The sequence below is a fragment of the Colossoma macropomum genome, unplaced genomic scaffold (assembly GCF_904425465.1).
Source record: "Colossoma macropomum unplaced genomic scaffold, Colossoma_macropomum, whole genome shotgun sequence".
In the NCBI taxonomy this organism is placed as follows: Eukaryota; Metazoa; Chordata; class Actinopteri; order Characiformes; family Serrasalmidae; genus Colossoma; species Colossoma macropomum.
In genome coordinates, this window is record NW_023494787.1 from 31628598 (window position 1) to 31656183 (window position 27586).

The 27586-nt window shown below is 41.4% G+C and overlaps 2 protein-coding genes across 4 annotated transcripts; both read left to right on the plus strand.

The window, feature by feature from the left end:
- Nucleotides 1-11: 11 nt before the first annotated feature.
- LOC118804904 (KAT8 regulatory NSL complex subunit 1) lies at nucleotides 12-18548 on the plus strand. The gene is made up of 13 exons (XM_036565518.1): nucleotides 12-413; nucleotides 519-1258; nucleotides 2627-2768; nucleotides 3320-3393; nucleotides 3476-3638; nucleotides 4912-5056; nucleotides 5407-5604; nucleotides 6471-6586; nucleotides 6692-6813; nucleotides 9759-9882; nucleotides 11740-11843; nucleotides 14406-14574; nucleotides 17016-18548. Exons 1-13 carry the CDS (start codon nucleotides 12-14, stop codon nucleotides 17403-17405), a joined length of 2889 nt encoding a protein of 962 aa, XP_036421411.1. The 3' UTR covers nucleotides 17406-18548.
- A 1008-nt stretch (nucleotides 18549-19556) lies between these two features.
- aste1b (asteroid homolog 1b) lies at nucleotides 19557-26142 on the plus strand. Of its 3 annotated transcripts, none has more exons than XM_036566939.1 (5): nucleotides 19557-19732; nucleotides 20357-21740; nucleotides 22112-22325; nucleotides 22575-22767; nucleotides 23513-26142. In XM_036566939.1, exons 2-5 carry the CDS (start codon nucleotides 20370-20372, stop codon nucleotides 23838-23840), a joined length of 2106 nt encoding a protein of 701 aa, XP_036422832.1. In that variant the 5' UTR covers nucleotides 19557-19732; nucleotides 20357-20369; the 3' UTR covers nucleotides 23841-26142. The 3 variants fall into 3 exon arrangements, with proteins under 3 accessions (XP_036422832.1, XP_036422835.1, XP_036422836.1); XM_036566942.1 differs by having other exon boundaries at nucleotides 19557-19578; XM_036566943.1 differs by lacking the exon at nucleotides 19557-19732 and having other exon boundaries at nucleotides 20370-20507; nucleotides 20596-21740.
- Nucleotides 26143-27586: the final 1444 nt, after the last annotated feature.

Here is a 27586-nt window from a genome sequence, read left to right on the forward strand (position 1 = left end):
ACCGCGCGACCATGTACTACTACTGTAGACGGGCTACAATGAGCGCCGCCGGGCCTGGGCTGGAGGGCTGCTGCGGGGGAGGCGACGGCGGCGGCGGCGGAGGAGCAGGAGCAGGGGGAGGTGGAGGAGAAGGAGGCTGCTGCGGGCGGCTGGTGAACGGAACCCGCGGCTCTGAGCGGGAGAGCGTGGTGGCGGAGGCCCGGGACGACACGACGCTACGGAGGAAGGCACGCAAGGACGGATTGTTGGCGAACGGCGCCGCCGCTGTTGCGGACGTCACGCGGGAGGGAGGCGAGGAAAGCGAGGGCGCGAGGAAAAAGAGGTGCTGCTGCGGACTCGGTCGCGTGGGGATCGATCAGAGCGGAGGACGGAGCCGCGGGAGCGAGAGGACTGCGATGAGGACGACGACGACGGTGAGTAGGAGGGATGTGAAGCCTCGAGCGATACAAGGGGTCGTGGAATAAACTAGCTGTAATGAATTCCGTTGTAACTGATATTACTCTGTGTTGTTTCATTAGCTTTTCTCAGGGGGTCAGGGATTTCTGGCTGCCTGTGACGGCCGACCGGAGCCCACGGCATGCAAGCGGCGTGCGTGCGCTTTCACGCGCACCGCCAAGAGGGTGTGCTGCGGCAGCTCAGACGGAGAAGGGGAGGCTGGTGCGCGCACACGGCGCAGTGGAGGCTCCTGCGTGCCGAGTCCGCCCGGCGAGGCGAAGGCGAACGGGAACGGAACGGCCCGAGGACGCGTGAGGCTGTACCGGGTGCGCTCATACCTGGCCACTACCATGGGCCACCACAATGGGATGAGTGGAGACGATGGACCTCAGGTGGACATTCGGGAGAACTTGGAGGCTCAGGTGCTGAACGGAGCACTCTGGGCGAACGGTGAGCACCCCGCTGAGCGGGGCGGTCCCAGGTCAGCAGTGGCCCGGGTGGAGGAGGCGAAGGGTGAGGCCGGACGGCGGCAGGTGGAGCTGGAAGAGCGCACGGACAGACTGTGGCGGCGACTGCAGGCTGTGCAAGTGAAGCAGGTGGAGAGGCACATCGCACAGCAGCTGGGTGGGCTGCAAAGGAGGGCCACCGGGCGACGGAGCTCATTAGAGCTGAGCAGACTGGCACGGAGCTGTGGAGAGGTCCTGCGCACGGCTGGGGGTGCGCTGGACTCGGACCACACGGCCAGCAGTTCTGGAGGGGGCAGTGACAGCGAGGAGGAGGAAGAAGGGAGGCGGCGTGTGTTACCAGCCTCTGTCAGATCAGTGTAAGTGCTGCCTTGCTGAACTGAAGTTGGCCTACAGAGGCCTAAACAGACAAGGCCAAGCATGGATGATACACATCTATGACTTCAGTCCTCCAGGTCATTGGATCACACCCCTAGCCTGTAGCACTAGAACAATGGATGATACATCAGCAGATCTGAGAACTATTGTACTAGACCAGTGGTTCACAGTGCTGGGCTTGAGGACCCCCTGTCTGACACACTGTAATGATTTCCCTGCTCCCAGCACACCTGATTTAGCTGTCGGTTGTTTACCTGTCTTAGATCTTATCTGACTTAAAGGGGTTGTGTTACAGCATGGAAAGCACAACGTGGAGTTTAAACTGTTCTCTGCCTCAACATACCTTAGCCAGCTTGTGAAGGGCTTGATGGTCATTTGATGAGATGGAGCTGGTGTGTTGGGGAAGGGAAATGTTGAAACTGTACTGGGCAGTAGGTTCCCAGCAGCAGGACTGAAGGGAAACTTTGGTCAAAATGAAAAGTTTAACCATTGCTACACCTGTTTTAAATGTGCCTACTCGTCACCTACGATGGTGCTGCAATAGTTTCTAGAACTTAATAATTCACATCCATATTTATTTGTGTCTACATCAGTGGCTATAGTTGTATGACATTTGACTAATGCATGCTGGGTGTTATAGTGAGCACACAAAGGATGCAAAATCATGAATTTTGGCAGAGTGATACAATTCTGTGCTACAGAATACTACATAAAATGACAAATAATATATTAAAAACTAGTTTTAGACAGAATACACTTCTAAGAAATGCTGGTTGGACTGTCAAGTTAGTTAGTTATTCGATATTAATGCACCTACAAGGGAAATTGGTAATTTTGCTGCCTAGATGTACCCAGTATGGGAGCAGCAGTACCTAGTAAGTCATGGGATTTGTTCCCATGACCTTTTTGGCTTACTCTCTCGCCATTAGCTACCAGATCGCCCCTGTTTTGGCAGATATTTGATGATGATGCCCCTTGGACAAGTGTTAAACAGTTTTTGGATTATATCAGTCACATTGACTTACTGCTAGCCCATTGGTTTCCAATCCAGTCCTCAGGGCCCCCTGAGACAGTCCACATTTTTCCTTCATCCCTATGTGTTGTGCCTTGGGTTGATGCAAAAATGTGTACCAGGTTGGGAACCACTGTACTAGACAAGTCAATGACATGGATAACTGAAAACTCACATAGACATAAATGTAACATTTTTCATAGATAGCCAATATATAGTCTAGATAAATGTGCCTAATTATGCTTTATACCACTGCAGCACCTTCCTTAGCTGTCCAGTTTTGTCCAATATTCGTAGCTCACATATTTCTGACAGTTGTTTCCCTTTTTCTCCACAGTCGTATGAGCAGAGAATGGCAGTGGATGAGGGACCGGGCGTGGCTGGGCAGCAGGTGGGTGTGGCTACAGGCTCAGGTGTCAGAGCTGGAATATCGGATTCGCGCGTTGACGGAACTCTACACGCACCTCAGACAGGGCAAGGTACTGCTGTGTTTTTAGCATTTTGCCTTTGTATTGATATGGTGGTAAAGGCCTTCTGAAAGTGATGGTTTGGCCTAAATTAATTTACACAGTTTTCCCTTTATCAAGATATCAGCTAAGAGACGTTTGGCTATTTTGAGTTGTCATGTAATTTTCAGTAAACATGCATATGTGGTTTTTGGCACTGTATAACATGGAAAAATGGACAAAGCATGTTGCATAGCCAAAAACAGTAGTACCAGGCATCTTAAAGCCTTAATTTTGCTTATAATTTTGTCCATTTTTATATGATCTATACAGTGTATATTATCTATACAGTGTCAAAGCACATAAGCAGTGCAGATGCTGTTTGTTTCCTGATGCTGTTTGAGGTAAATATGTGGCTCCAGTACACAACTAAAGCCACAAGCTTTGGAGAACAAGCCACTTGGCTGATCTAGTGCATTTGAGATAAGAGAAGAGAAAATTGTGTATTTTTTAATTTTTTAATTTCTGGCCAAACCAGCACTTTAAAAAAATCAATTATAAGATGTGTATTTGTGGCTTCACAGGTGAGAGCGACTCACTCAGTCCCTGAAACGCCCCTCAGAGCACCGAGACCCCTGCGTACATCCCTCGACTGCAGGTCAGGGTCACACAGTTGCACGTAAATGTGCATACTCTAACCTGCTTAGGTGTGTGGTCTGACTGTAGATATTGTCCATCAGGTCATCCACTGTTGGTGATCCTCTCAGGAAGATGGATGACGCCGCCCTCTCAACACTAACCCCACCTAGTCCACCTTCATCTGCGGCGCGGGTTCGCCCATTACTGCGGCAACGCCGGCACAGGCTTATCCGCCTAGAGGGGTGTGCTGCCCTTGGGTCAAAGGTGACTAGCTTGGAGGTCGCTTAGTTTAAAACTCCATTATTGGCCGGGGTTTTTGGGAATCAGTCTAATATAAATTCTGTAAATGAAGTGAGAAAATGAGAGATTGTATGATAGTCCTGAAAATGCTGTTAGCTTCATTGATTGCATTTATTTGGATCAGAAACCTGACATGTTAGCTGGCCCCAGTCTGCTCTGATGTGCTCCATTTGAGCTCTGCATCAAGCTAATCAGTGTTGCCTCAATCCTGGCTGTAGACTCTAGAGCTTTTACTGCTTCAGCACACCTGACTCGAGTCACTATCTAACAAACAAACCCTTCATGAGTTTAAATGTATGTGTGAGAGCAGAGAGAATGCAAAAATTTGTAGTGCCAGGCTTCTCTAGGGCCAGCAGTGGGAGATAATTAGGGATGCATAGATATGGAATTTCTGGGTCGATAACAATAACCAGTAATAAGCCAATAATGAACAGTTGTAAGCAAAAGTTAGGGTGTCCCTGGTCAAACGATATTTTCATTAAAGTGAAAATAAGTCAACACATCCTCTACAGTGAACACACTCCTGCACATTTTAATTTATAGTTACTGTTTATTTAACATATTGGGAAAACAAAGTGTGGTCTGACTTTAAACTCAGCAAATGAATAGAAATTGTGCAGTAAAAGTTGCTGAAAAATGCCATATTTAAGTTTGATCCATCTAAAGTGTGTGTAATCAAATATCCACGATCCATGGATATTGTCTTAAACACAGATTAACTGCATGTTTCATTACAGAGGGAGCATAATTAGACATTGAATTAAAAATGTTTTATTTGCTTTAGTTCAGTATGTGAAACTTTAAATAAAAATCACTGTGTTATTTTTTTTTTCATTTTTTTTTTAAGTGGTACTCTATTTTAACCTGTTCCTACTTATCAAGCCTCTCAGAATAAAATATTGTGATACTTATTTTTTTTATTGTGAAAATATGTATTTTAATAATATATTTTTGCCATATTGTCAGCTCTACTGTACATATTTTACATTATCTAGCAGATGATCTTATCCAGAGCAATGGAAGGTGAATGTAACATTATGAGTCTTGCCCAAGCAAGACTAGATCAGTGACATTCTCCAAACGATGAATTGAATCTCCAGTTTTCTGCATGTTGAGCAGTGCATCGTTCCTATCAATGTATCCATACTGTGTCCATCGGTCTGTCTGTACTATTCACCAGTAGAAATAACACTCACTGATATTGCCTGGGGTCTTTCTTTTTTTCCCTCTCTGTTAGCCCATGACCTTGCCTTGCTGCTGCGTGCCCCCAACAGTGTGTGTCTTATGTGGTGCTGCTCCCCCAGCTGAGAAGGAGAAACGTGCGTGGATGCGTCAGAAAGAGCTGGATCCGTGTGTTCATTCTGTTCTCTCCATGCCCTCAGGTACGCTGATCACATAGACAAGCTGCCAGTACTTTTTGGTGCTAAATTCAAATCATTATGTGTCTGTAAAATAGGTGCCAATTATGAGATGTGAATATATTATTGGGTGAATATTGCTGTAGCTAGGCATTCAAATCAAATAGAGTAAAGAAGGCGTCATAAACTTCCTACAGATGAACAGTGTCAAAAAGAGAACTATTACTAAAACATGTTACAAATGATGTGATAATATTTTGTGGCCGCTTGCCATAAAACACTGAGTTTTCGAGGTGGACAGCATGGAGGGTGACGCGTATCATGCTCGAAGCTTCAGCAGTGTCTTTTTGTGACCGGTGCTGTCTACTTTGCAGATTTTCCTCTTGCGTTACATTGTGGGACGCCCCCGCTGGCCGGGCCTCAGTCACACAGTGCCGTGCGGTGGACGAGCATTGCAGCGTCCTCGTGGTTGAGTAGGCGGGGTCAGGGCCCTCAGAGGGCGGGGCGAGCAAGACGAAGGCTGGTGTGTCCTCGGCCACCAAATGCACTGCCACTTTCGTTCAACACGACCAGTAAGAAAAGTTTGTAAATTCTGATCTGTTCCCTACAGATTATTTCTGTAAGCTATTTACTATTGTTTAGTTAAACAATTCATCAAAGCAGTGTTTTTTTTTTTTTAATTGGCACAAGTAAAAAAAATGAGGATTTGCATAGAAAGTACAACCAGTATAGGAAAAAACAACATAAAATAAGAGAAATAAATAGGATTAACAAATAAAACAAGAATAATGATAAGGTACCTAAAGAAATAGTAAAACCATAACATAATCACACTTTTGGTGTTATAGCTAAACTTTCTGTGTGTATAAGATGAAAAGAGTTTGCAGCAAATAATTTAACACTGTCCAAAGAAAAACAAATATTTCCAAAATAGGAGCTTTACAGGAGAGGGAAAAACATATTTACTCTTAATGTAAAGTGATTATATTTCAAGCAGTTTTTGAGCATTTCTATTGGTCTATTTAACATGAAAATTTCACACAACGTAAAGGGTAGTTGCTGTGCTCAAAAGATGTCGAAAATAAAAAATGCTTAAAATGGAGGTACCTTTTTTTCCAGACAGATAAACTCTATAATAATCCAGAAATGTGAGGAGTGTTTCACCTCTGAGTGCTTTTTGAATGAAGCACAGTACAGGAAAGCAATTTGGCACAGAGCTTATTTATTATGTATCACTCTTAAAGGAGTAGTAAAAGAAATAGCCAAACAAATATTATAAGGAAAAAAATGATAACAATGTAAAATATGGGCCCTTTTTTTTTTTAAGTGATGTTACGGATGACTAATAGACTTACTTGACTAATTGTTCAATCTACAGCAAGGGATGACGCTATCGTGCACATTAGCACTGTTTGACAAAAAACACGGTTCTTTCCAGGTGGTTCCAACTGCAGGATTCAGAGAGGAGTGGTCAGCCCAGGCTTCTTTCCTCAGCGAGCCTCTGATCTTTCCCCTCTGCCTGCCATGCCCCCAGCCACAGACACACCCACACAGGTCAGTCTCGAAGAGGAAATGAAGAGGAAAAACACAGAATGCTCTTATATTGAATAGCTCTTTCAGCTGTGATTGAATCTCTGTCTTTCATCCTTTCTGTTGCAGCCCTTGCGGAGGAGGAGAGGGGAGAGCTCATTTGACATTGATAACTTGGTAATGCCTCTGGGCCTGGCTGGACTAGGTGCAAGAGTGCAGAGACTTCAGTACAAAGAGATTATCACCCCCAGGTAAAATGATTAATAGAGAGTTATTATACATATGTGAATAGGAAATCCAGTTTTAACTTACTCAACAACTAAAAGTCTGACACAGTTGACAGGCTTTATTACATTGATGGCAGACCATGTACATTTTAAGTGAGGTGAACTCAAAGTTATGAAAAGTGCTGTAGTTGCAGGGAATGGCATACGGGCCCATTTGTTTCTGGCTGTGTAAGGAATGTCATTATTTCACACACTTTATAGTATGAGCTTGTTGGACATCCAATTCCAAAAGCATGGACATTAGTATGGAATTGCGTCCCCCTTTGTGGGTATAACAGCCTCCCCTCTCCTGGGAGACTTTCCACAAGATTTTGGTGTGTGTCTAATGAATTTTGTGCCCATTCAGTCAAAAAAGCATTGGTGTGGTCAGGCACTGATGTTGGATGAGAAGGCCTGGCTCACAATCAACATCCCAATTCAACCCAAAGGTGTTCAGTGGGGTTGAGGTCAGGGATCTGTGAAGGCCCTGGAGTACCTTCACACCAAACCCAGCAAACCATGTCTTTATTGACCTTGCTTTGTGCACATGGACACAGTCATGCTGGAACAGGAAAGGGCCTTCCCCAAATTGTCACTGACTGGCCACATCATTAAGTAGTCCTACACCTCCTTGAATCTTCCCTCTTTGTCCATTTTTTCAGCTCCACTTACCATATAGGCGCACTTTGTAGTTCATAATTATAAACTGTAGTCTGTTTCTTTTTAACTTTGTTCCTAAATGGGCAGGACCCCCACAGGACCAGCACCGAACAGGTATTATTTGGGTGGTGGATCTATCTCACCACTGCCGTGACACTAATGTGGTGATGGTGTGTTGATGTGTGTTGCGCTGGTACAAGTGGATCAGACGCAGCAATCAGTGTATATTTGTCTTAGCATTAATATTTCCCTTCAATGAAAGGGTCCAAGCCCAAACCCTGAAAAACAGTCCCAGACTATTATTCCTTTTCCACCAATGTTTATTGTAGCCACCATGCATTCTGATATGTAGCATTCTCCTGGTGTTCACCAAACCTAGATCCATCCCTCAGGCTGCCAGATAGTGAAATGTGATTCATCACTCCAGAGAAACTTGCTTCCACTGCTCCAGAGTCCAGTGGTGGTGTGCTTTTAACCACTCCAGTCGACGCTTCGCATTGCACATATTGATCTTAGGCTTGTGTGCAGCTGCTCAGCATGGAAACCCATTTTATAAAGCTTGTGCGCATGTTGCTTGCAGAGGCAGTTGCTTCCCTTTCAAAAATAGTAGGACTTACAGTTGACCAGGGCAGATCTAGCAGGGCAGAAATTTCACAAACTGACTTGTGGCAATGGTGGCATCCTATAATAGTGCTACGTTTAAAGTCATTGAGCTTTTTAGTATGACCTACACTCCTGCCAATGTTTATGCAGATTGAATGTCTATATGCTTGGTTTTATACACCTTTTAGGAATGAACGTGGCTGAAACACCTGAACTCAATAATTAGGAGGGGTGTCCATGTACTTTTGGCCATATAGTGTACCTTATAAACTGGATAGAACAAAAGGAAAAAAGTATGTTCACCCACTATGGCATTTTACTGTTTGTAAATCAGTAAACTACTCCAACACACAATATATCTGTACTGTACAGGTTCATTTTGTTCCTCAGGTTCAAACAATGTAATTGTACCCTCAAAGGTAAAACAGTGGTTTTAAGGTTTAACTGTGTACCTTAAATATATTTTTTCTGGAGAAAGGTGTGTTTTTGTATCTTGTATGTTTTTTTTTTTTTGTTTTTTTTTAAACAGAACTACAGAACAAAATGCTTGGAGTCAAGACAGGGTGTGTAGAGTCAATGCAATTTTAAAAAATGTCATTTCGACAATTATTTTCTAACTAAAGGTACTGGAGACATACCTATGAGGGTACTACCCAAATGATACATTAGTACCTTTTTTCTGAGAGTGTATGACAGAGATATTATGATCAAAGTAAGCCCAAGTGCTTTGGAAATTGCATAGACATGCTTACATTGCATCTTGCACTGTGACATGTGAAACAAACAAAATCACGTGGTGGTATATAGAAAATCACAGAGGACGTTCAGAGGTATTGTCTACGTAAAGTTTGTGATTACCAAATGAATCTGAAGAAAAAAAGACCATAAATATACCATATATATATTAAATATATATATATTAAATAAATATACCAAGTCTTGTAATAAGACTGAATGAAATCAGACATGATATTGATCCATAAACAGTTGGGAGTTTGGAGGTAAGCCATAAATAACAAGCTAGTGGGCCACACAGAGTGAAAAAAAATAATGTTATTAACTGGTAACAGAGGATTTCAGAATAAGAATAATTACATTTTCGGTTGTGTTTTTTGTTCCTAGCACAGTACTGTTCCTTTCTAATTTGTGATTTGATCATTTCAATTGTGCAAATGAAGAGTTTCATTCCAAAATGCTGTATATTCGTTTGTAACAATTTTGGATGTAACACATTTTTGAGAATAACAGCTGATGTATAATGGAAAACAGTTTTTTATTTCTCCATTGGAGGTGGTATTATTCATAATATGTTCTTGATATTTTTTTAATGTGGAAAGCCTACTCCCAACAATGTATATCATGGAAAAAAAAAATCTTGAAAGTAGTCTACAGTGCATTTTGGAATGAATTGCTTCAAATAATCCTTGTAAGAAATCAGGATCTGTGTAAGCCATTGACATTTGGTAATCCAATGCATAGCCTCTTTATTTTAAAGGTCTAATACCAGGGGCTTGGGTGTAAGTAGTGCAGCTGTTGCAATCTGCCTTACACAGTATAGGGTGATTCTCCAAATTCCACCCCTTTTGACAGGCCTACTTGTATAAAAACTAATGTTTTTTTAAGCTGTATGTTTTCATAATTCACATTGTCCTGTGTTGCCTCTACAGCTGGAGAGAGCTGGACTCTGTCTGTGGGGCCTCTGAGGCACTGGTGGATGCAGGCAGTCACTCTGAAAACCACTCTGATGTGCCATACCAGCCTGATGGGGACAGACCTGAAGACGAAAGTGAGGTAGGTGCACATTTCCCAGCTTTAGTTTGAGTAGTACACAGTTTGAACACAGTTGTAAAAAAACATCTCAGACTAGAATTGCACTGAAGTAAGAGGCATGAATGACCTTAGCTGCCCTTTAGAACACTCTTAAAACTGTTATTAAGAAGTAAATAAGGTGCTACCACCCTCTCTCTGCCCAGAACAGGTTGTTCCTCTAAAAGCACCAAAGAAAGATAATCAGGGAGGTCTTTGAAAGCTGATAAAGGTCTCTGTTAGCATTGATCAAGTTTATCTTTTGTGTGTGTATGTGTATATATATGTATGTGTGTGTATATATACATATATATATATATATATATGCGCATATGCAGTAACTTTTAATAAATTTTGGATTTTTGGATCGAACTCATCTACAGGCCATAGTTCCATGTTATTAAGTTATGATTCCCCTGTTCATACTTAAGACAGTATTGTTGCTACTGTAGGCTATAATTTAAAATTGCAGCTCTTGTGATATTAAAATATTTCAGCCTCTCTAGCAGTGATTCTTACTCTTGGTCCTGGAGTACCGCTGTCCTGCATGTTGTATTTTCCCCACTCTCACTACTACTTCAGTTCTTGGCGGTCTTGTTAATAAGTTCATTGCATCAGGCACGTTAGGAGCAGGTCAAGGTTAGGTCTCTAAAATGTGCACAGTAGTGGTACTCTAGGACCAGGATTGGGAACTACAGCACTACCATATAGCATTATTGTTTGTAAAATTACACATATAACTAACAGCTGAAAAGAAGGTGAACATTTGTTGCTCTACAGCTGATTTGCCTAAACTGGAATCTGATAATGTTGATTTCAAACATGGAGAAACAAATGTTATGTATTGTAATTGCATATATTTAATTAAATGTTAATTTACTCACTGGATACCTGCTACATCATGGCTGTATATAAATTTCGAGCAATACAAACAAAGATAGCAATAAAAAGCGCTGCATACATTTCATTTGTGTTTTGTAGGGATGCACAACTATATCAGAATCATATCCATATGGGCAGAAATTTACTTAAAAAATGTATAATGTATAATGTAAAATGTTTCGATTTACTGATATTTTAATTGATAATGTGTTTATTATATTCAGGAAGAGCAGAACATTGAGGTGACGCTGGGCTATTGTGCTAAAATGTCTGCATTTTATTAATTTTACTTGAATGATAACCCAATGATAAGTGTAATACTATAGAAATTAATATTACTTTTCACTGTAATGTCAATCCAGGGGCATCTAGACCCAATTTCTACATTTTATAAATATTTATGTATTGGCATCTGTGATGGACTGGCGACCTGTCCAGGGTGTATCCTGCCTTCCCGCCCAATGACCACTGGGATAGGCTCCAGCTCCCCCCCGCGACCCAGAAGGATAAGGGGTTTAGAAAGTGTGCGTGTGTGTATTGGCATCGGCAGATACGTACATATATCAGCATTGGCTCACAATTCCCATATCTGTGCATCCCTAGTATTTCGCTTGTGTGGTTCTTCTCATAACGTCATTGTCGGCTGACCTTTTTTGGTCAATTAGGGGACCTTAAAGCACTCAGAGCACCCCTTCTGAATATGCCTGGTTAGTCTCACAGGTATTATTGGTAACAAAAGTGTTTTCCACCTAATGAGATAACAAGGAGTACTTGTGCAGATTTAATATCAAGCATTTAATGGCTATGAGAATGTCTTCTTTTCTTTAAAATGTTAATGCACAAACATGGTACTTGCGATATTAACAGGAAAAAATTCATAGGAATGCACAAGTGCTTTCAGTCACTTGATATTTGGAGCTCTTTAAAAACCTCAAGCCCTGTTTGTATGTGTGTGTGTAGGTGGAGGATCTCTCTGATGTTGTGTTTCTGAAGCGGCATGCTGTTTGCGAGAGCAGAGAGAGGAGCCGCTGGGGGAGCTGGGCTCAAAGACGCCGCCGGGGCAGGTGTGTGTACAAGTTTCACAATACCTGAAGACATTTAAGTGATACACAGTACATATCCCGACATTTTTCTTGATGATGTGGAATGGACACAGTGCAACAACAGCAAAACAGTAGTGCGACACTTGCAATTCAAAAAATTGCATGAAAATTGACTACAGTTTCAGTGCTTCACACACTGTGCATCATTACATTACATGCTCTCTTGAACACCCACATTATCTGCTTTTGAACTTATGGTCTCCAAACAATAAGGCAAAAACCTTAAACAGCACTGCCAGCTGGAAAACCTATTAACATTACAATTGCTCAGTTCTGATTTTTTTGCTCAGATCCAATCTTTCTGCCTTGATGGTTTCAATAGTGTTTGATTTTTGACGTGCAAGATAGCTCTAACATACACCAGTGAACCACTCACAAGTGAATCAAATAGCATTGATTATCTCCTAACAACGACATGACAAAGTCTTGGATATTAGATGATAAGCAAACAGTCAGTTCTTGTAGTCCACATGTTGAATGTGGGAGAAATGGGCAGACATGAAGACCTGAGCCACTTTGACCAGGGGCCAAATCGTTATGGCCAGACAATTGGGTCAGAAAAATGTCCGAAATGTCAAGGGACAAAGCACAAACTGGCTACAGAGTCAGTCAGTCAAGGCTCAACGAGTCAAGTGCTCATGCTATCCGCTGTACACTGTGGAGAGTGGCTCCAGTGGGCACACAAGCATTAGAACTGGACCTTGGAGCAACGTGAGAAAAGTCGTGTTTTCTTTTAACTTCACTTGAATGCCTGGGTACGTGAGCGGTGTTTACCTGAGGGAGTGATGGCACCAGGATGCACTGTGGGAAGAAGACAAGCCGGTGGATGTAGTGTGATGCTGCGGGTGACTTTCTGCTCGGAAACTCTAGATCTGGGCCTTCATGCGGATGGCAATTTGACACATGCCACCTAGGAAGTGGCATCTTTCAGCAGGATAATGCCCTGCCACACTGCACAGTTGCACACTTTGATTGAGAATGGTTCAAGGACCATGATGAAGAGTTCAAGGTGCTGCCCTGGCCTCCAAATTCCCCAGATCTCAGTCATATCGAGCATCTGTGGGATGTGCTGGAACAAGTCAGGATCTGCTGCTAACAGCTTGGTGCCAGATATCACAAGGCACCTTCAGAGGTCTTGTAGAGCCATGCTGCGGCAGATTGGAGATGTTTTGGAGTCGCATAGAGGACCAACAGCATGCTAGAAAGTGCAGCTATAGCACATAGTAAGGTTCATAGAAAAGCACAGATAAACATCAAATTCAAGCTCATTGTACCCTCTGCTCAGATAGAATTAATGGAATAAAATCTAGTAGGACAAGTCCTGATCTCAAACATTATTTGTTCTGAACAGCTCTCTGCTTTTCATGATTAGGATGAAGAGAGAGAGAAAAAAGGCCAAATACTTTGGTTTTGTAGCTATTACTGGCACTAACAAATTAGCTGCTCCTTCGAACACAGGAAGTTGGCCGTAATACATGCATTCTCTGTTTAGATTAAAAAAAAAACAAAACAGACAACAAAAAAACACATTTCATGAAGGTTGCATGGGCACAAGTCAGATATATGTCTGAAAGTGTTCCCACAGCTCTGAAAATCTGATTTGTGCCCATTCAGCCTGTTAACGTGCACATAACTAGCCTACCTTCACTTTGCAGCCCAAATCCAATTTTTTTTTTTTTCCTTCATATGTGAGACAGATTAGTCTTTTGTGTAACAGCGTGAACTGAAAAACACACACTGAATTCTGAGTTTCAGTTCTATGATTCGGGTCTCTTTCATATGTGGCACTGAAATGTATCTGATGCGGGATGGTAATGTGACTTCTGTCTGAACAGCAAGAGCAGAATTCATGTGACATTTCCATCAATCCAACCTGCCAACCAGGGCAATTTTTGTCAGATGCTTAATGGAAGAGTCTTTAAAATACATTACTATGGTAACACTTTATGCCCTCATTTGATTTGAGGAGCAGCGGACAAGTGGGAATAGTGTAAATAGATAAGCATGGCGCTTTCTAACGAGAAGAATCAAACTAATAGCTATTCAAAATCAGACAGTCAAAAGTCCCTCACCTAGATCAACTCTCTTTATCCAGTGTATGTTGCTGTTTTGGCACCGAGTTTAGCACTGGGTTTCGTTCTTTTTTGCGGCATGTAAACATAAAGAAACTTAGCCAACTTACTCTGTTTGTCAGCTTCCTCAAATAGAAAAGAATGGAAATTGACAATTTTACTCCTTTCTGTAATCTGTAAATGATAACCACCACACAGTAAATTCAGATTCGGGCAATTTATTTTGGATTTGAGACACTTTTACCAGCAGTGTGAACACAGCCATAGTCACTTTTTAATGAAAAATGCAGTTGGTCAGTGTTGTGGTTGCACTGAAAATACCCACCATGTGCTTATAAGAAAAGTTTACTGTAACAGTTTTTGTGCCAAAAATATCGTCATATTGCCCATTTCTTTGTTTACTCACAGTAAATCCGTTCACCCGACTTTAGCACCGTAATTTATTTGTCAGATCCTCCTCCTCCTATCATGGGGATGGGAAGAGCTCCAGGGGGTTAGAGCAGGCCCCCTGCTCACCAGACACCAGGCAGGGGCACTTTGCTGAGGGAGACACCTCGCCATGTAGCCCCCTGTGCTCTGGAGCAGACGATCCCTTCTACCAGATGGAGGATGAACAGCAGGTGTGTGTGTGTGTCTGAGTGCGTGCGTGTGTGTGTGCATGCCTGAGTACTTAATGTTCCATTCACCTCCCTCATTATAGCTGTTACCATGGTGATTATGAAGCTGAAAGGACTTGATGTTTTTTCAAATCTGATTTGGGCCAGATTTATCTCTTTTTTTCTTCCCCCAATGTTAATCAACCTAATTGTTTTGAATTTCTTAACGTGAGAAAAGCTGTCATAAATCTTCCTTTATGCACCTTTTGTGCACATGGTGAGAGAGTCTGTGTGCTTTTTACATATTGAAGTGGGAGTTAATGACGACGCCTCCTAATTGACCCATCTAAGCTCTGCCCACAAAGGCGTTCTTTTGTAGGCGCTGTTATCAAAATGGACAAGTTTTACTTGATGTTGGCACAAATTCCTCCTGGACAGAAATTGTGGCACACAAGTTTTATCAAAATATGTGCATTCAGAATATGTTAGTAATTTGTATTTTGCATGAATACATGTGAAAGGTCACAATCTTAGGGTAGGTTAGGTGTAGGTTTATTTTTGTTGTGTAATCAGGGTTGTTAGGGATAAATATGTGACCGATAGGCTAAGCAGAAAATGTTAACATTTTAAGGCAACTTCAGTTTTGTAGTTTAAGTTTATGGATATAGCTTAAGGCAGCACATTGTTGCATGTTCTGTTGGATGATGGAGGGCAAATATGATGAGCAAAAAATGTTGCCTACTGATTCCTTTGCCTGTTTTCACATTTGGCCCAAATGCCTATATTCAGAACCAGGGTCAGTTCAGTTTAACCTACATTTAGACTTGTAAATGTATTGAGGTACAGACCTCATTTTTGATGTAGCTGAGAAAAATCTAAGCATCTCATAATGTAGATAATAAACCAAATTAAAATAGTTCGGCCAAAAGTACAACGATGAGAAATAATGAAACCTTGGAAGTAATGATAAAAATGATCAATAAAAATAGACCAAACAATAAAAACACAAATAAAACAATAAGAACATTTTCAAACAGTAAACAATTACAGTAATAATAATACTACTACTAATAATAATAAGGCTCTAGGATAAGTGAGTTGAGCTTAAATTATGGAAAATTCTTCTGAACACTGGATCGATTGCACACTTCGAAACATTGCTGTGTTTGAGTGCACAATTTTTTGCAAAATGGTAGACAGCATGTTCATTGTTTTATTATTTTGTTTAGGTTTTTTGTGCGGTATTAAGACTCAAATGGTGATGAATGGTGGTTATTGGCATGTCCTCGTGCAGTAACACCTGCAAAAGAGCAGCCGTTCTTACTTGAAGAGCTGGCGTGAGATGGTTTTTTTTTTTATTTATTTACCCCCCCCCCTTTCTTTTTCACAGTGGTCTCTGGACAGGCACTCAGACCACTTTCCGTCTCCTTCCACACCACTATGAAAACTTAAAATAGGCAGTAACGTGACAAGTGAACTGTTTTCAGGAGGACAAGGATCTGTTCTATGGACTTCACTCATGCTCGAAAACATCTGAATATTACAGCCAGGTGTGTTGGTTCTCAACTCTTCAGTGTAGATCTCCAGGGCCAAGACTGAGTGCCCCTGCCTTAGAGTAACTTCAGCCATGCTACAATAGCTGATTGTGTAGCCCATGGATTCTTAACCTTTTCCACCTCAAGGTCCATCTGTTTATCACTGGAAAGCATGTAGGCTCACAGTTTGAGTAAAAAAAAAAATTCTGGGAAATTTATAACACAGCCTTTGTTTGGGTGCCACAATATGCCACATTTATCATTGACAGTATCAACCAATTGGGTAAAGGCAAACTTGTTCTGTATCAGAAATCAGGTGGAATGGTGTTAAATTAAGACATTCATACAAAACATTTTTACAGCAGTTGTTCACTATTGGAAAATTGAAATTTTTAGGGGAGTATATTTTGCTTTTAGAGCAAAAGGGCAAGAAATAGATAAAGCTGTTTTGTGTGCCATTTTTGTAGGGCTTTAAGTCCATTTATTTTCACTGATTTTTATGACAATGCCATCATTGGCACACTACAGACTTCTGACCCCCCCCCTCAGTATTGGCCCGAGGACCACCAGAGGGTGCTTACCTGGCTAGCAGTATTAAAACAGCCAAAGCTGGTTAACTAAAACCTTCTTTTACATTGCTTAGCCTGTCAACTACATTTATAATTTAGATGTCTCTTTTAATAGTTTGACCTTTCACTTACATACAAAATGACTAATAATAATAATAATAATAATAATAATTTGAATTTTACACACTCTAAATTTACATATTTTGACAACATCTATGCTACAATTTCTCATTAGGGTCAGTGGAATCATTGTCAGTGTTCTGTAAAGCTTGTCCAACATCTCCAATAGTACCAGAGCATGGATAACTTAGTTCTAATGGAATTTAAGGTCGACTGAAATAATTTTAGATTTTTGTTTTAGACTGTGCAGCCATGGGAGTGCAGGTCGTTCCCCCTGCTGGAGGCGGAGCTCCGGTGGCTGCAGAACGATGAGGAGCTGGATCCCGAAGAGGATGCATGTGCGGCCAGCGGCCGCAGCCAGAGCACGGACTCAGGCATCTCAGTGGGCAGCCTGGAGCTCTCGCCGAGGACCCCTCAACCACATCAGCAGCAGTTGGGCACGGAGCCTGCTGGCCCGCAAACGCTTTCCTGCAAACCAGCCGCCCCAACAACTCAGGATTCTGCCTCTCTCCTACCTTCCTTAGCCCCAGCCCTCTTGCTTTCCTCCCAGCTACACTCTCCCATCTCACCTCGTGCCCATACCGCTATGTCCAGTCACCGAGTCAGCAGGACCGATGCCAGTCCATTCTGAATCAGATTGGAGAAGGCACCTATGTATGAAATAGCCTTTTGCAACCTATCCCATTTATTGCAATATTAAAACATCTTATTTAACCACTCAGCCATACTAATTAAACCAACCATCACTAGTACTGCTGTCCTGTTATTATTTTTATTTATTTATTTTTTTTTCACCCTGCTCTTGAACATTCTGGACCCTCCTATCACATCAACCTTAATGAGCTTGTTCCTGCAACCCTTGTCTATGTCCAGGTGAATCACCACCTGCTCATTCCACCCAAATCGTTTTCACCAAAACCACTTTCATTCTTTTGTACTCAGCTGTTCTTATAACTCTAGTTCTAACATAACCTCCTTATTCCCTTAAAAACAAATTTCTTCCTAGATAAAACTGCACTCCCTACCTGCCAAACTTCATACCCAAGCTTCTTCCTTGTCCACTCTCCTCTCATTCACCTTCTTCAATCCTCCTTGTTCTATATGGGATAGATGGGCTGACTCGTTCACTTGCTTGAAGATGTTTTCTGTTGTTCGTTCATTTTCCGGACCTGTCTAAAGCATTATTCTCCCTCTCTCGCTGTTGAGTTGATCTAAACATGAGAATGTCTTGTTAACGTTTCGTGTTTCCATTGCTCTCATTCTGTATGTCAAGCACTAGTTTCCTGGAGCAAGAGATTTGCCCACAACACAAGGACAAACTTAACAACATACAGCATAAATGCACTACATATTACCCATCTTGTCTTACGTGACCTTTTCTTGATCATACCGTTGAATACATGTATTCCATACAGATGTATACATATTGTTACTCACAACTTTGAGATATATATATATATATATAAAAATAAATGTGTGTATATATCTCTTGACTCCGCATCAAACGTTGTGACCGTCGGTAGCCCCATGTCTGTTTGAATCAGCTCAACACAAGATGTATGCCTTTGTTCTGTGAAGTATAACGTGTGTATACACATAAACAGCGTATACGTGTGTCTGTCCCTGTGTGTGTTTTGGACAGGTCCGTTACACTGCTGAATCAAGGGTGTGCCAGTTAAAAAAAAGTCATTTTGTAGAAAAAGTACACAAGAAAAAAATGGAACTATGACTTGAAACACATTGCTCCCATTGCAAAGCTGAAATAAAGGGGGGAAAAAAGATTTTTCTTTTTTTTTTTTTTTCCGCATCAAGTGTTTTCATTCATCAATAAATCATTTAGGTCTGAGTGTTGTGGGCAGTTGCAGGGGTAGTAAACATGGACAAAGTACAGAGAAACTGAAATATGTGTCAAAATCTACTTCAGTTGAAAGTAGATGTGTGGAGCCAGATAACTTAAGCCCAAAGTTAAATCTGTCCAATAGGGAAAAAAAGCTAAGGGACAATCTTCAGCTTAAGTTATCTGGCTAACATAGTAACCATGCTTTATGAACTCTGACCAATTACTTATATATTTTCCACCCATGTAAATATGGTTTACTAAATGTTGCGTAGGACTAGAGAAAACTATATTAGCAGAACACTCTGCTCATGGTAGTCAGTTGCAAAATTCAACAAAAATACTTTTCTCTCTTTTGGAAAGATAGCTCACTGTCACTTCAAGGGGTGTACTGAAGAGGATAAGAATTCCAACTTGAGCAAAGCACAATATATCAAATGAATATAAATTCTCGCAGAATAAGTGTTCATAAATTTAAGGATACAGTTAAGTATGTAATACACAATGTCATTCAGAGTGCTTTGGTGCGAACTGCTCTATTCTAAATTCAGGTTTGTTCATAGTGCTGGTGATAAGAACCAGACGTCTTAAGATTTTAATGCTTTTAAAAGCCGGCTCACTGAATGCATTTGCACGAAATTGTTACAAATACGCTGTCTACGATAAGGTTTTGGCCTAATGCGTATTTCATGTCGGAGAGGTGCATGCTTGTCCTACTATTTACGATTACCTACATTACATACAAACTCTGAAGACATGTTTAGTTTAACTGGTTGTTTTGGATAGTAAATGAAATAAATTCATTTATTACTATAAACGATACATTCTCTTCAGATTTGAAAAATCTGTGATGTTCATCTTTAAGCTTCTCCGGGACGTTCTGCCGTGTCCTGGCGGAGTGAGGCCTGCAGATGTCGCTAACGCAGCTGGGCGGTTTGGCTTCAGCCAGTGACAAACCAGCGACAGAGTGAGTGCAGGAAGCAAGCAAAGCAGCGAAAATGGTCACTAAATATTAACTTTTGCGCGCTTTTATTAATTAAAGTAAGAAAAACGCATCTGTAGAGACGTTTAAAACGTTAGGAATGTCTCAGTGGTGTCGAAGGTAACGTTACGCACCTGAGGTGAGCGTTTTAACCACTGAGGGTGGTTAGCTAGCAGGCTAGTCATGTGCTAATGCCTAAGTTAACGTTATTTACATTTCGAGGCAAACAGTGTTTATTTACATGTTGGAACCTAACCTATTCGTAGCAGTCTACTAAATGTCGGGCTTTTAACGAGGATTTTTATATATACTGGTTTAGGAATAAATTTAGCCTTTAGCTAACAAGGAGTTTAATTTGTTTTGAGAAGTTTTGAGAAACTAACGTAAACCTGACACTGAATAGAGCTTAAGTTATCCCTCTAGAGTTGAATAAATAATAGGAGTCCTAGCTTTGCCGTGAAGCAAGCAATATATTTAACTCTAACAGTGAAGCAATAGCTCACTAGAAACTGATGTTTCCATCTGTATTTTGAATCGAAGCAAGACCTTCTTAAGACCATCACTTAAACTAACGTTACTTAAACGTTGTAATGTCACTGTCAGTTTGTAGTAGCACTACTGTTCATGCACAGATATGAAAAAAAAACACCCACAAAAAGAATAGATATTGCAAAGAACAGATACTGACCATTTTCATAGTATTATTGTGCTCAGCTGTGGTTTGTTATTGAACTGTTCTGACCAAGTGTTTTTCCCTTCTTAGTACATTCTGCACCATGGGGGTACACGGCCTGGCAAGTTATGTGGAAGGAAATCGGCAGTTCTTCACTGACCTGAAGCTGAAAAACACCCACCTTGTAATTGACGGCTGCAGTCTGTACTTTCGATTATACTTCAGCTCTGGTTTGGACCAGGTGAGAGGTGGAGACTATGACTTATTTGCTGCTCTGGTGCGGCGTTTCTTTGCTGTGCTCTTAGAATGCAATGTTCGCCCGTTCGTAGTTTTAGATGGCGGGATGGACCAGACAGACAAGAAGTTCAAAACTCTACGTGAAAGAGCTGAGAGTAAGATCCGCGATGCTCATTCTCTCTCCCGAGGGTCACATGGCTGCGTCCTGCCCCTGCTGTCACGTGAAGTCTTCAGACAGGTCCTCTGTGATCTTGGCATTCCCTTGGTGCAGTGTATTTCTGAAGCTGATTTTGAGATCGCCTCTCTGGCCCATCAGTGGGGATGTCCAGTGCTGACCAATGACAGCGACTTCTATATCTTTGACTTGCATGGTGGCTACCTGCCCTTTGCGTTCTTTGAGTGGGAAAACATCTGCGGAAAGGGCCCGGAACGTTACATCCCTGCCCGTCGATTCACTGTTAACCGCTTTTGCTCACACTTTAACCACATGAACAAGCAGCTGCTGCCTCTGTTTGCTGTCATCACTGGTAATGACTACACACTTGCAAAGACTACGGAGATGTTCTTTAGCCGGGTGGAGTTACCGAGAGTGCCAAAAGGAAGGGGAAGTCATTCTAACCCTCGGATTGAGGGTCTGCTGCTCTGGCTGTCTCAGTTTCCTAATCCTGGGGATGCTCTAGAGGAAGTTCTGGAGATCCTGGGTGGGCAACGGAAAGGCAACCTGCGAACACAGCTTTCAGCGAGGATACAAGACTATCAGCTCCCTCCTAACAGCACCCTGGCCCGGTTCTTCTCTAGCAGTCAACCAGCACTGCTGGATATCCAGATGCTCCCAGCAGCACTGGTGTCCCAGCCAGATTGGCTTTTGAGGGGGGTCGCCTCAGGCAGGCTGCCCCCTCTGGTGCTAGATGTGCTAGTTCTCCAGAGAGCTCTTCTGATAGCTCAGGTAGAGAACAGTCGTCTGCCTAGTAGCCATGAAGTTTCACTGAGCATTCGCAAGGCTATTTATGGCTTACTCTTACTTGAGAGGGCAGTGCAGGCTAATGCTGGACAGGGGCAGAGGGGTAGAGGAAGAGGTGGCAAGGGGACAGGAGGCCAGAGTGGAGGATCACCAGGTTCCAGTTCCTTTTGTTTTGTTGAGGAATATGACAGGCTTGACCTTAATCTAAAGAAAACTCCAGTAGAGGCTCATCTACCCAGCACTCAGCCAAAACTGAAATTGGATACTTTAGACAAGGTAAGCTCAGATTGCAAATCACTGTGGAGAATTAATAGAAAAAGCAATGCATTTTCAAGTATGTTACCAAATATTTGTAATCAAGTAACATTTTGACAATTGATCAGTTTTAAAAAAATGTCAGTAAAAATTCGACTTAAAATTTGACTTAACCGAACAATAAACTAACCTTTCAGAAAGACAGTAAACACTGTAACATATAAATGGGTTTGTCCATGAGGCTGTGCCAGCTAATTATTGCAGATTCATTGAGGATCATTTATTTTTTTTAATTGAGCAGTTCAAGTAATTGTGACAGCCCTAGTTTGTATTAGCCTTTAGCATATGACATCTGCTGTATCTCCTGCAATACTCTCCTTATTATCATTCAGGTAGCAGTACCAGTCAGACTCAAGGTGCTGTTAGGAACTCTCGGGGTGATGGAGTATGTGCTGCAGTCCTTACCACCGCACCTGTGTCTGCCTGTGTGTGTGACATATTTCTGGATGAACTCTTCCAAACCAAAGCCAAGCCCCTCACTGCTTAAAAGCCTGCTGCTAGGGCTGGTGTATGGGGAGCTCTGTCGACGCAGGGCCATGACTGGAGGTAAGAAGAGCCGCACTATATAAATAAGTTGTATTGCATTGCTACATATCTCAGTCATGATATGCTTTGCGCTTTTTTTAAAACTGTGGAGCCTTGATTTAACACAGTTTGACCTGCATTATTTTGAACAAAATCATTTACATTGTAAATGAACTTGTCAAATCACCCACATATTGCAGACTTTGGTGGCTCTGTAAGCTGTGCAGTTTTACTCACTCCTTCTTACTTCTGCTGTTCTTAACTTTACAGATCCACTGTGCTCCTGTGCTGGTACTGCCTCTGTCTGTGAGCGATTGAGCCAACTGAGATTGAACTCTGGTCAAAAGAGGGGTCTAGACCTGGGTGTGGCTCACTCTCTCTGCCAATGGCAGTCTTGTATGTGGGCAGGAATTTATTTGAACCAGCTTTTGTGCTTCCCACTTTCTGAGCCTCACAGTGCCTGGTACTGTATAGTCTTAATTTCTTAACAATTAACATATTATTTAGTAAAATTAGCTTGTCAAAGTTATATTTATAGTGTTAATGTTTTTGCAGAGATATTTGAGTGTGCTGTCTTGCTTTTAATAGATAATTAAGCCATGAATTAAGACTTAAGCCATGACAATATAATTGTGTGTATATGTTGTATTCAAATGTTTCAATTATGTCACTATACAATACATATATGGGGATACAGTTTAATGAAACACATTTGGGTACTTCTCGGGTGTGTAAACATTAAGATAAGGACGTGAGTCTACATGTAGTAGTGGGATAACAGGCGATATACTCTCACTGAGAACTGTATTAGGACACCTCCTTGAAGCTAATCTCACTGTCCGTTTTATCAGCTCCACTTACCATATAGGTTTAGACTGTAGACCATCTGTATCTCTGCAAACTTTATTCCCCTTTTACCCTGTTCTTCAATGGTCAGGAACACCACTAAAAAGATATTACTTGGGTGGTGGATCATTCTTAGCACTGCAGTGACACTGACATGCTGGTGACATGTTAGTGTGTGTTGTGCAGGTGCGAGCGGATCAGAGAGTTTTTAAACACCTCAGTGTCACTGCTGGACTGCTGGTTTATATATATATATATATATATATATATATATATATATAAAATAAGTGCAAAGTGTGAATGCTCATCTGTTCTCTCTCTCTCTCTCTCTCTCTCTCTCTCTCTCTCTCTCTCTCTCTCAGGCTGTTTAGTGGCACTCTGTTACATGGCTTGGAAGCTGCACTTAGAGGAGGTCTGTCGGCTGAGTCTTTGCTGGCTGCTGCTCCTGCTGCCGTCCAGCTCTACTCCATCCTATTCAGTGCCATAATGGGCTTTTCTGGCCAAGGCCATGCTCCTCCTCGCCCTGCACCTTTACCAGCAGCAGGCAGTAGCAAGGGAAAGGGACGTGGTAAAAGGGGACGGAGAGGTGGTGGCAGGGGCAACAGAGGCAGAGGGGGAACGTCTCATGCCACTGGTTTGGATAACAGGTTTGGTATGCTAACCGTTGAGGATGACTGGGATGAAGACTAAAAAAGTGAGAGGAAAAAAGTTGTTACAAGGGAGGCTTATCAGAAGAAGTGAATTTTCAAACCATTCTCTGACTTCTCTGACCAGGGTAAAATGCCAGTTAACATTCTCTTCACACCCCTGAGATATGAAATGACCTGGTTAAATGCTCAGAAGGCACTCATATATAGTCCAGCATATGTAGTCAACATAAAACATACAACCTGTACAGCAGTTGCTCGACGTGTCAATGTCAAAGTACCATTACCCTTTTTTAAGGAAGACTTTAAACAAAAAACGAAGGGGTTTTGAAAAAGATTTATATGTCAGTGAGCGACAATGTATCATACCTGTTAGAGCAAAACACGGCAGCTGTCATTTACACTGTCAAATTTCATGATAAACAGACCAACAGAAGTGGTCCAAACTGTCCAAAACGATGTAGAATAAAATCTTGTTCTATTAACTCACTAAAGTTTTTTTTTTTTTTGTTTTGTTTTTTTTAACAGCAGTGATATAGGCTGTAAAAAGATCTCGAAAGTTATTAATACTCAAACCATCCCTTAAAAAGCAAAACTTGATTTTTATCATTGGCATGGCTTAATAAATAGTCTGTGCCTATATTTATATTAATGTGAGTGCTCTCCTCCACCTACTGGGGGGTTCTGTTTTAATGATTTAGGAGTGTTTTAGGTTGAGCAGCCATCATAGGCTTTTTCTTGGTTGATTGTGCCTGGTTACTTTGATACAAAAGCTGTATTTAGAGAGAATGCAGCAGCATAGACTGGTCTGTTCCTGAATCAGATTGCGAGAGAATGATTTGAAAATGAACATCTTTCTATAAGTCCTTCTTTTAATAATCTGAAAGTGGGACTTGGGAAGAGGGCTATGAGAGAAGCAGAAACAAATGAGGAAAGAACCGTTTAAAGAAGGACCTGAAATGACCAAAATGATTTCCAGTTTTAGTTAAGTCTACAGCTTGTCATATCAGGGAAATGTCTATCTTTGGTCCATGTGCCTATTACTTTAAAACACTTTATCGGGTTAGGTTAGAAAAAAATGCTTTTGCTCTGTTCTTACATGCAGTGTGCCTTTTATAAAGGCCAAAATTATTTTAAGCAAACTCTAATTTTATGGCAGCTAAAGGAAAATGGCTCTGTACCAGAGAGCTTGGCTTGCACTAATGCTGTGGAGCTGCTGTATCGTGCATGAGATGATCCTGTTATGATTCAACTTTTATACACTCTAATTTAGTTTTTTATTCAGATTTGTATGATGAACTTATGTTTTTGCTTATCTTGCCATCAAGTAGTGCAAAAAGGATGAGGAAGTAATGACTTATACTATTTTTATACTATCGCTGTGTGAATGATGCTGGTGTCTACAACTTACGTTTTTTATTTTTTCAGTAATTGTGGTAGATACTGTGACACGAGCTAATGTGACATCACTTTTGAGAAATGTGCCATGAGAACAGATGATTAGATGATGCACATTTTTTATATTTGATGTCTATTTGGTTTGTGGCTTCTAATTTCAGCCTGGTGATTGTATGGATCGTAGCTGGATCCTCTGTGGTAAACCACTTTTTTAACATCTCTTTACTATTGCAGTCAGGACAGTTTCAAATGCACATAACTGTACCCTTAAAGTGATGCTTTGTCCAAAAATCTAAAGTTTAAAAAAATGTCCATTACCCCAAATGTTGTTGGTAAATGAAGATGTGTCTGAAGTGTGTTTGCTTAGGCTTAGCTATGAAGCTAATGTAGCTAACAAGCAATAGAGGCGTTATAGCCACCAGCTTAGCAGCTTGCATGAACACTTTCAAGCTCCAGTGCAGAACTAAAAAAGGAAACTTTGGACATCAAACATGACGTGGCTGATCGACTATGTTTGGAGTAAGGAGAAAATTATATCAGTTGGATTCTTGACTGAAACATGGTTTTTAGTTTATAGAAACCCAAAGCTGACTTTTAATACTATATAGTCTATATAACTGTTTCACCAGGACAAATAAACGAAAAGAAAAATACATGTTTTATAAAGTTTTTGGAAAGATTAGTTTTGATTAGACATTTTCTAAGGATATTTATTGAATAATGTGAATGGTTGAGAATTCTTATATTGATCATTTCCTCTATTGATGCAGCTCACTGTAATTTGTTCCTCTGGATCGTGTCATGAAATTAGAATAAATTTAACACTAAGCCCTCTTAGCCAGAGGTTTGAATGTGTTAAGACAGATTTGGATTTTCAGATTTTTATTTATTAATAACCCTATGTCCTATTCCCATCTCAACTTTCAATAAAGTCTAAATGCCAACCAGTCATTTCAGATGGTCTCCACTTATATTCCTCTCTAGCCTATACCAGCCGCAGCTGGTTTGCATCAGGTGAAAAAGAGTGATTGTAGTGATGGGTGGTTTGTGAACGACTCCACTCTGCACTTGGGGTCTTGAGGGGCAATCAAATTCTGAAAGGGGTTTCGGGAAGTTTTTTCTGGTAGCCCCTTGACTCAAGTCTGCAATTTTGTAGACTTCATTCAGTGTCATAGCCAAAGATTTTAAATTCATCACAGTCTTATGGTGAAGGACTATACAATAGAGACAGTTGCTTGTAAGTGCAAGTCGGGTGGTAGCTTTTTGGAAGTGGCAGTTGTTCATCCAACATGTGCATTCATGTGGTTTATGTGGGAAGTCAACAAAACATGGTTACTTTGAACACTAATGTAACAGAAATAAAACACAGGTCAGTTGTACATATTCAACATTTAATTTACCATCACCATTTATTATACACACTGTTAGCTTCTTTCCTCATCCAGGCTGTAAAATAGCCTGTTTCCAATAAATTTTTTGTGTTGTCATGTGTACCAACACATATATCCGCCTATTCAGCCTGCAGGAGTTTAGCTCTGCCCATTCACGCTGAAGTTATAAGGAGTGTTTCAGCCCGGACTGCTTTTTGAATGAGAAACAATGCAGGACTGCCAATAGGCAGAGAACCAAAGATGGCCGTTTCTAAGCAGTGAAGAGAAGTTGGAAAATGGTAATGTAAAAATGAATTATGATTCATTTGTTTTGTTTTTTGGTTCGTAAGCCATGCAAACATCATGTGTCCTCAGGAAAATATTTCTCATACCTAGAAAATGTAGGATGTGGGCCCTGCTTTCCATGAAGAATGAACCGGTTGAAATTATCTAGAATTACTTGGGGGGGGGGAGGACTCTTGTTAATTCAAAGTTCCCATGGAGATTTGAGGTTTTGTCTCGACGGGACGATATGCAGCGTTAATGCAGATAGGGTGGAAGTGAGGCAAATGTGGAGCAAAATTAAGTGATGGCAAAGGAGGATTTCTTATGAAGGTTCCCGCGCAAACCGAACCGGCCTCGAGCGTCCAATAAGGCGGCGAAAACGGCTTCATAACACGACACTGGGGTTCACAGAAAGGTAAAGGGACTGATTTAGGTCTCCTTGTACATTCCTGAATACCAAGTTTAATGTATGAGTCTAAACGGTTTAATATACCGCACCTGGTCTCTCAGCTCGCGCCACTCCTCTGTCCATTCTCGCGGGCGCGCGCACCAGGTCCAACCGTTTTTGCCTTAATGTTTCTAGGGGAGTCTGGGTAACGCACACAACGTTCAGACTTACTGCGTTTTTTCCGTTATTTTGTACTCCGAGTGATATTCATGATTCTCGAATTTAACAGTAACGTTTTCAGGTCTGAGGTAACTAACTTTGGACTGCACCATCTCCCCGCTGTCTCGT

Bases quoted from the DNA above. Each gene is read 5' to 3' on its own strand.
- LOC118804904 (XM_036565518.1), top strand. From the start codon at position 12: ATGTACTACTACTGTAGACGGGCTACAATGAGCGCCGCCGGGCCTGGG. The intron at 1,259-2,626 runs GTAAGTGCTGCC...TTTTCTCCACAG, and splicing joins CCAGCCTCTGTCAGATCAGT to TCGTATGAGCAGAGAATGGC. The intron at 14,575-17,015 runs GTGTGTGTGTGT...TTTTTGTTTTAG, and splicing joins AGATGGAGGATGAACAGCAG to ACTGTGCAGCCATGGGAGTG.
- aste1b (XM_036566939.1), top strand. From the start codon at position 20,370: ATGGGGGTACACGGCCTGGCAAGTTATGTGGAAGGAAATCGGCAGTTC. The intron at 22,326-22,574 runs GTAAGAAGAGCC...TTAACTTTACAG, and splicing joins ACGCAGGGCCATGACTGGAG to ATCCACTGTGCTCCTGTGCT. The intron at 22,768-23,512 runs GTACTGTATAGT...TCTCTCTCTCAG, and splicing joins TCTGAGCCTCACAGTGCCTG to GCTGTTTAGTGGCACTCTGT.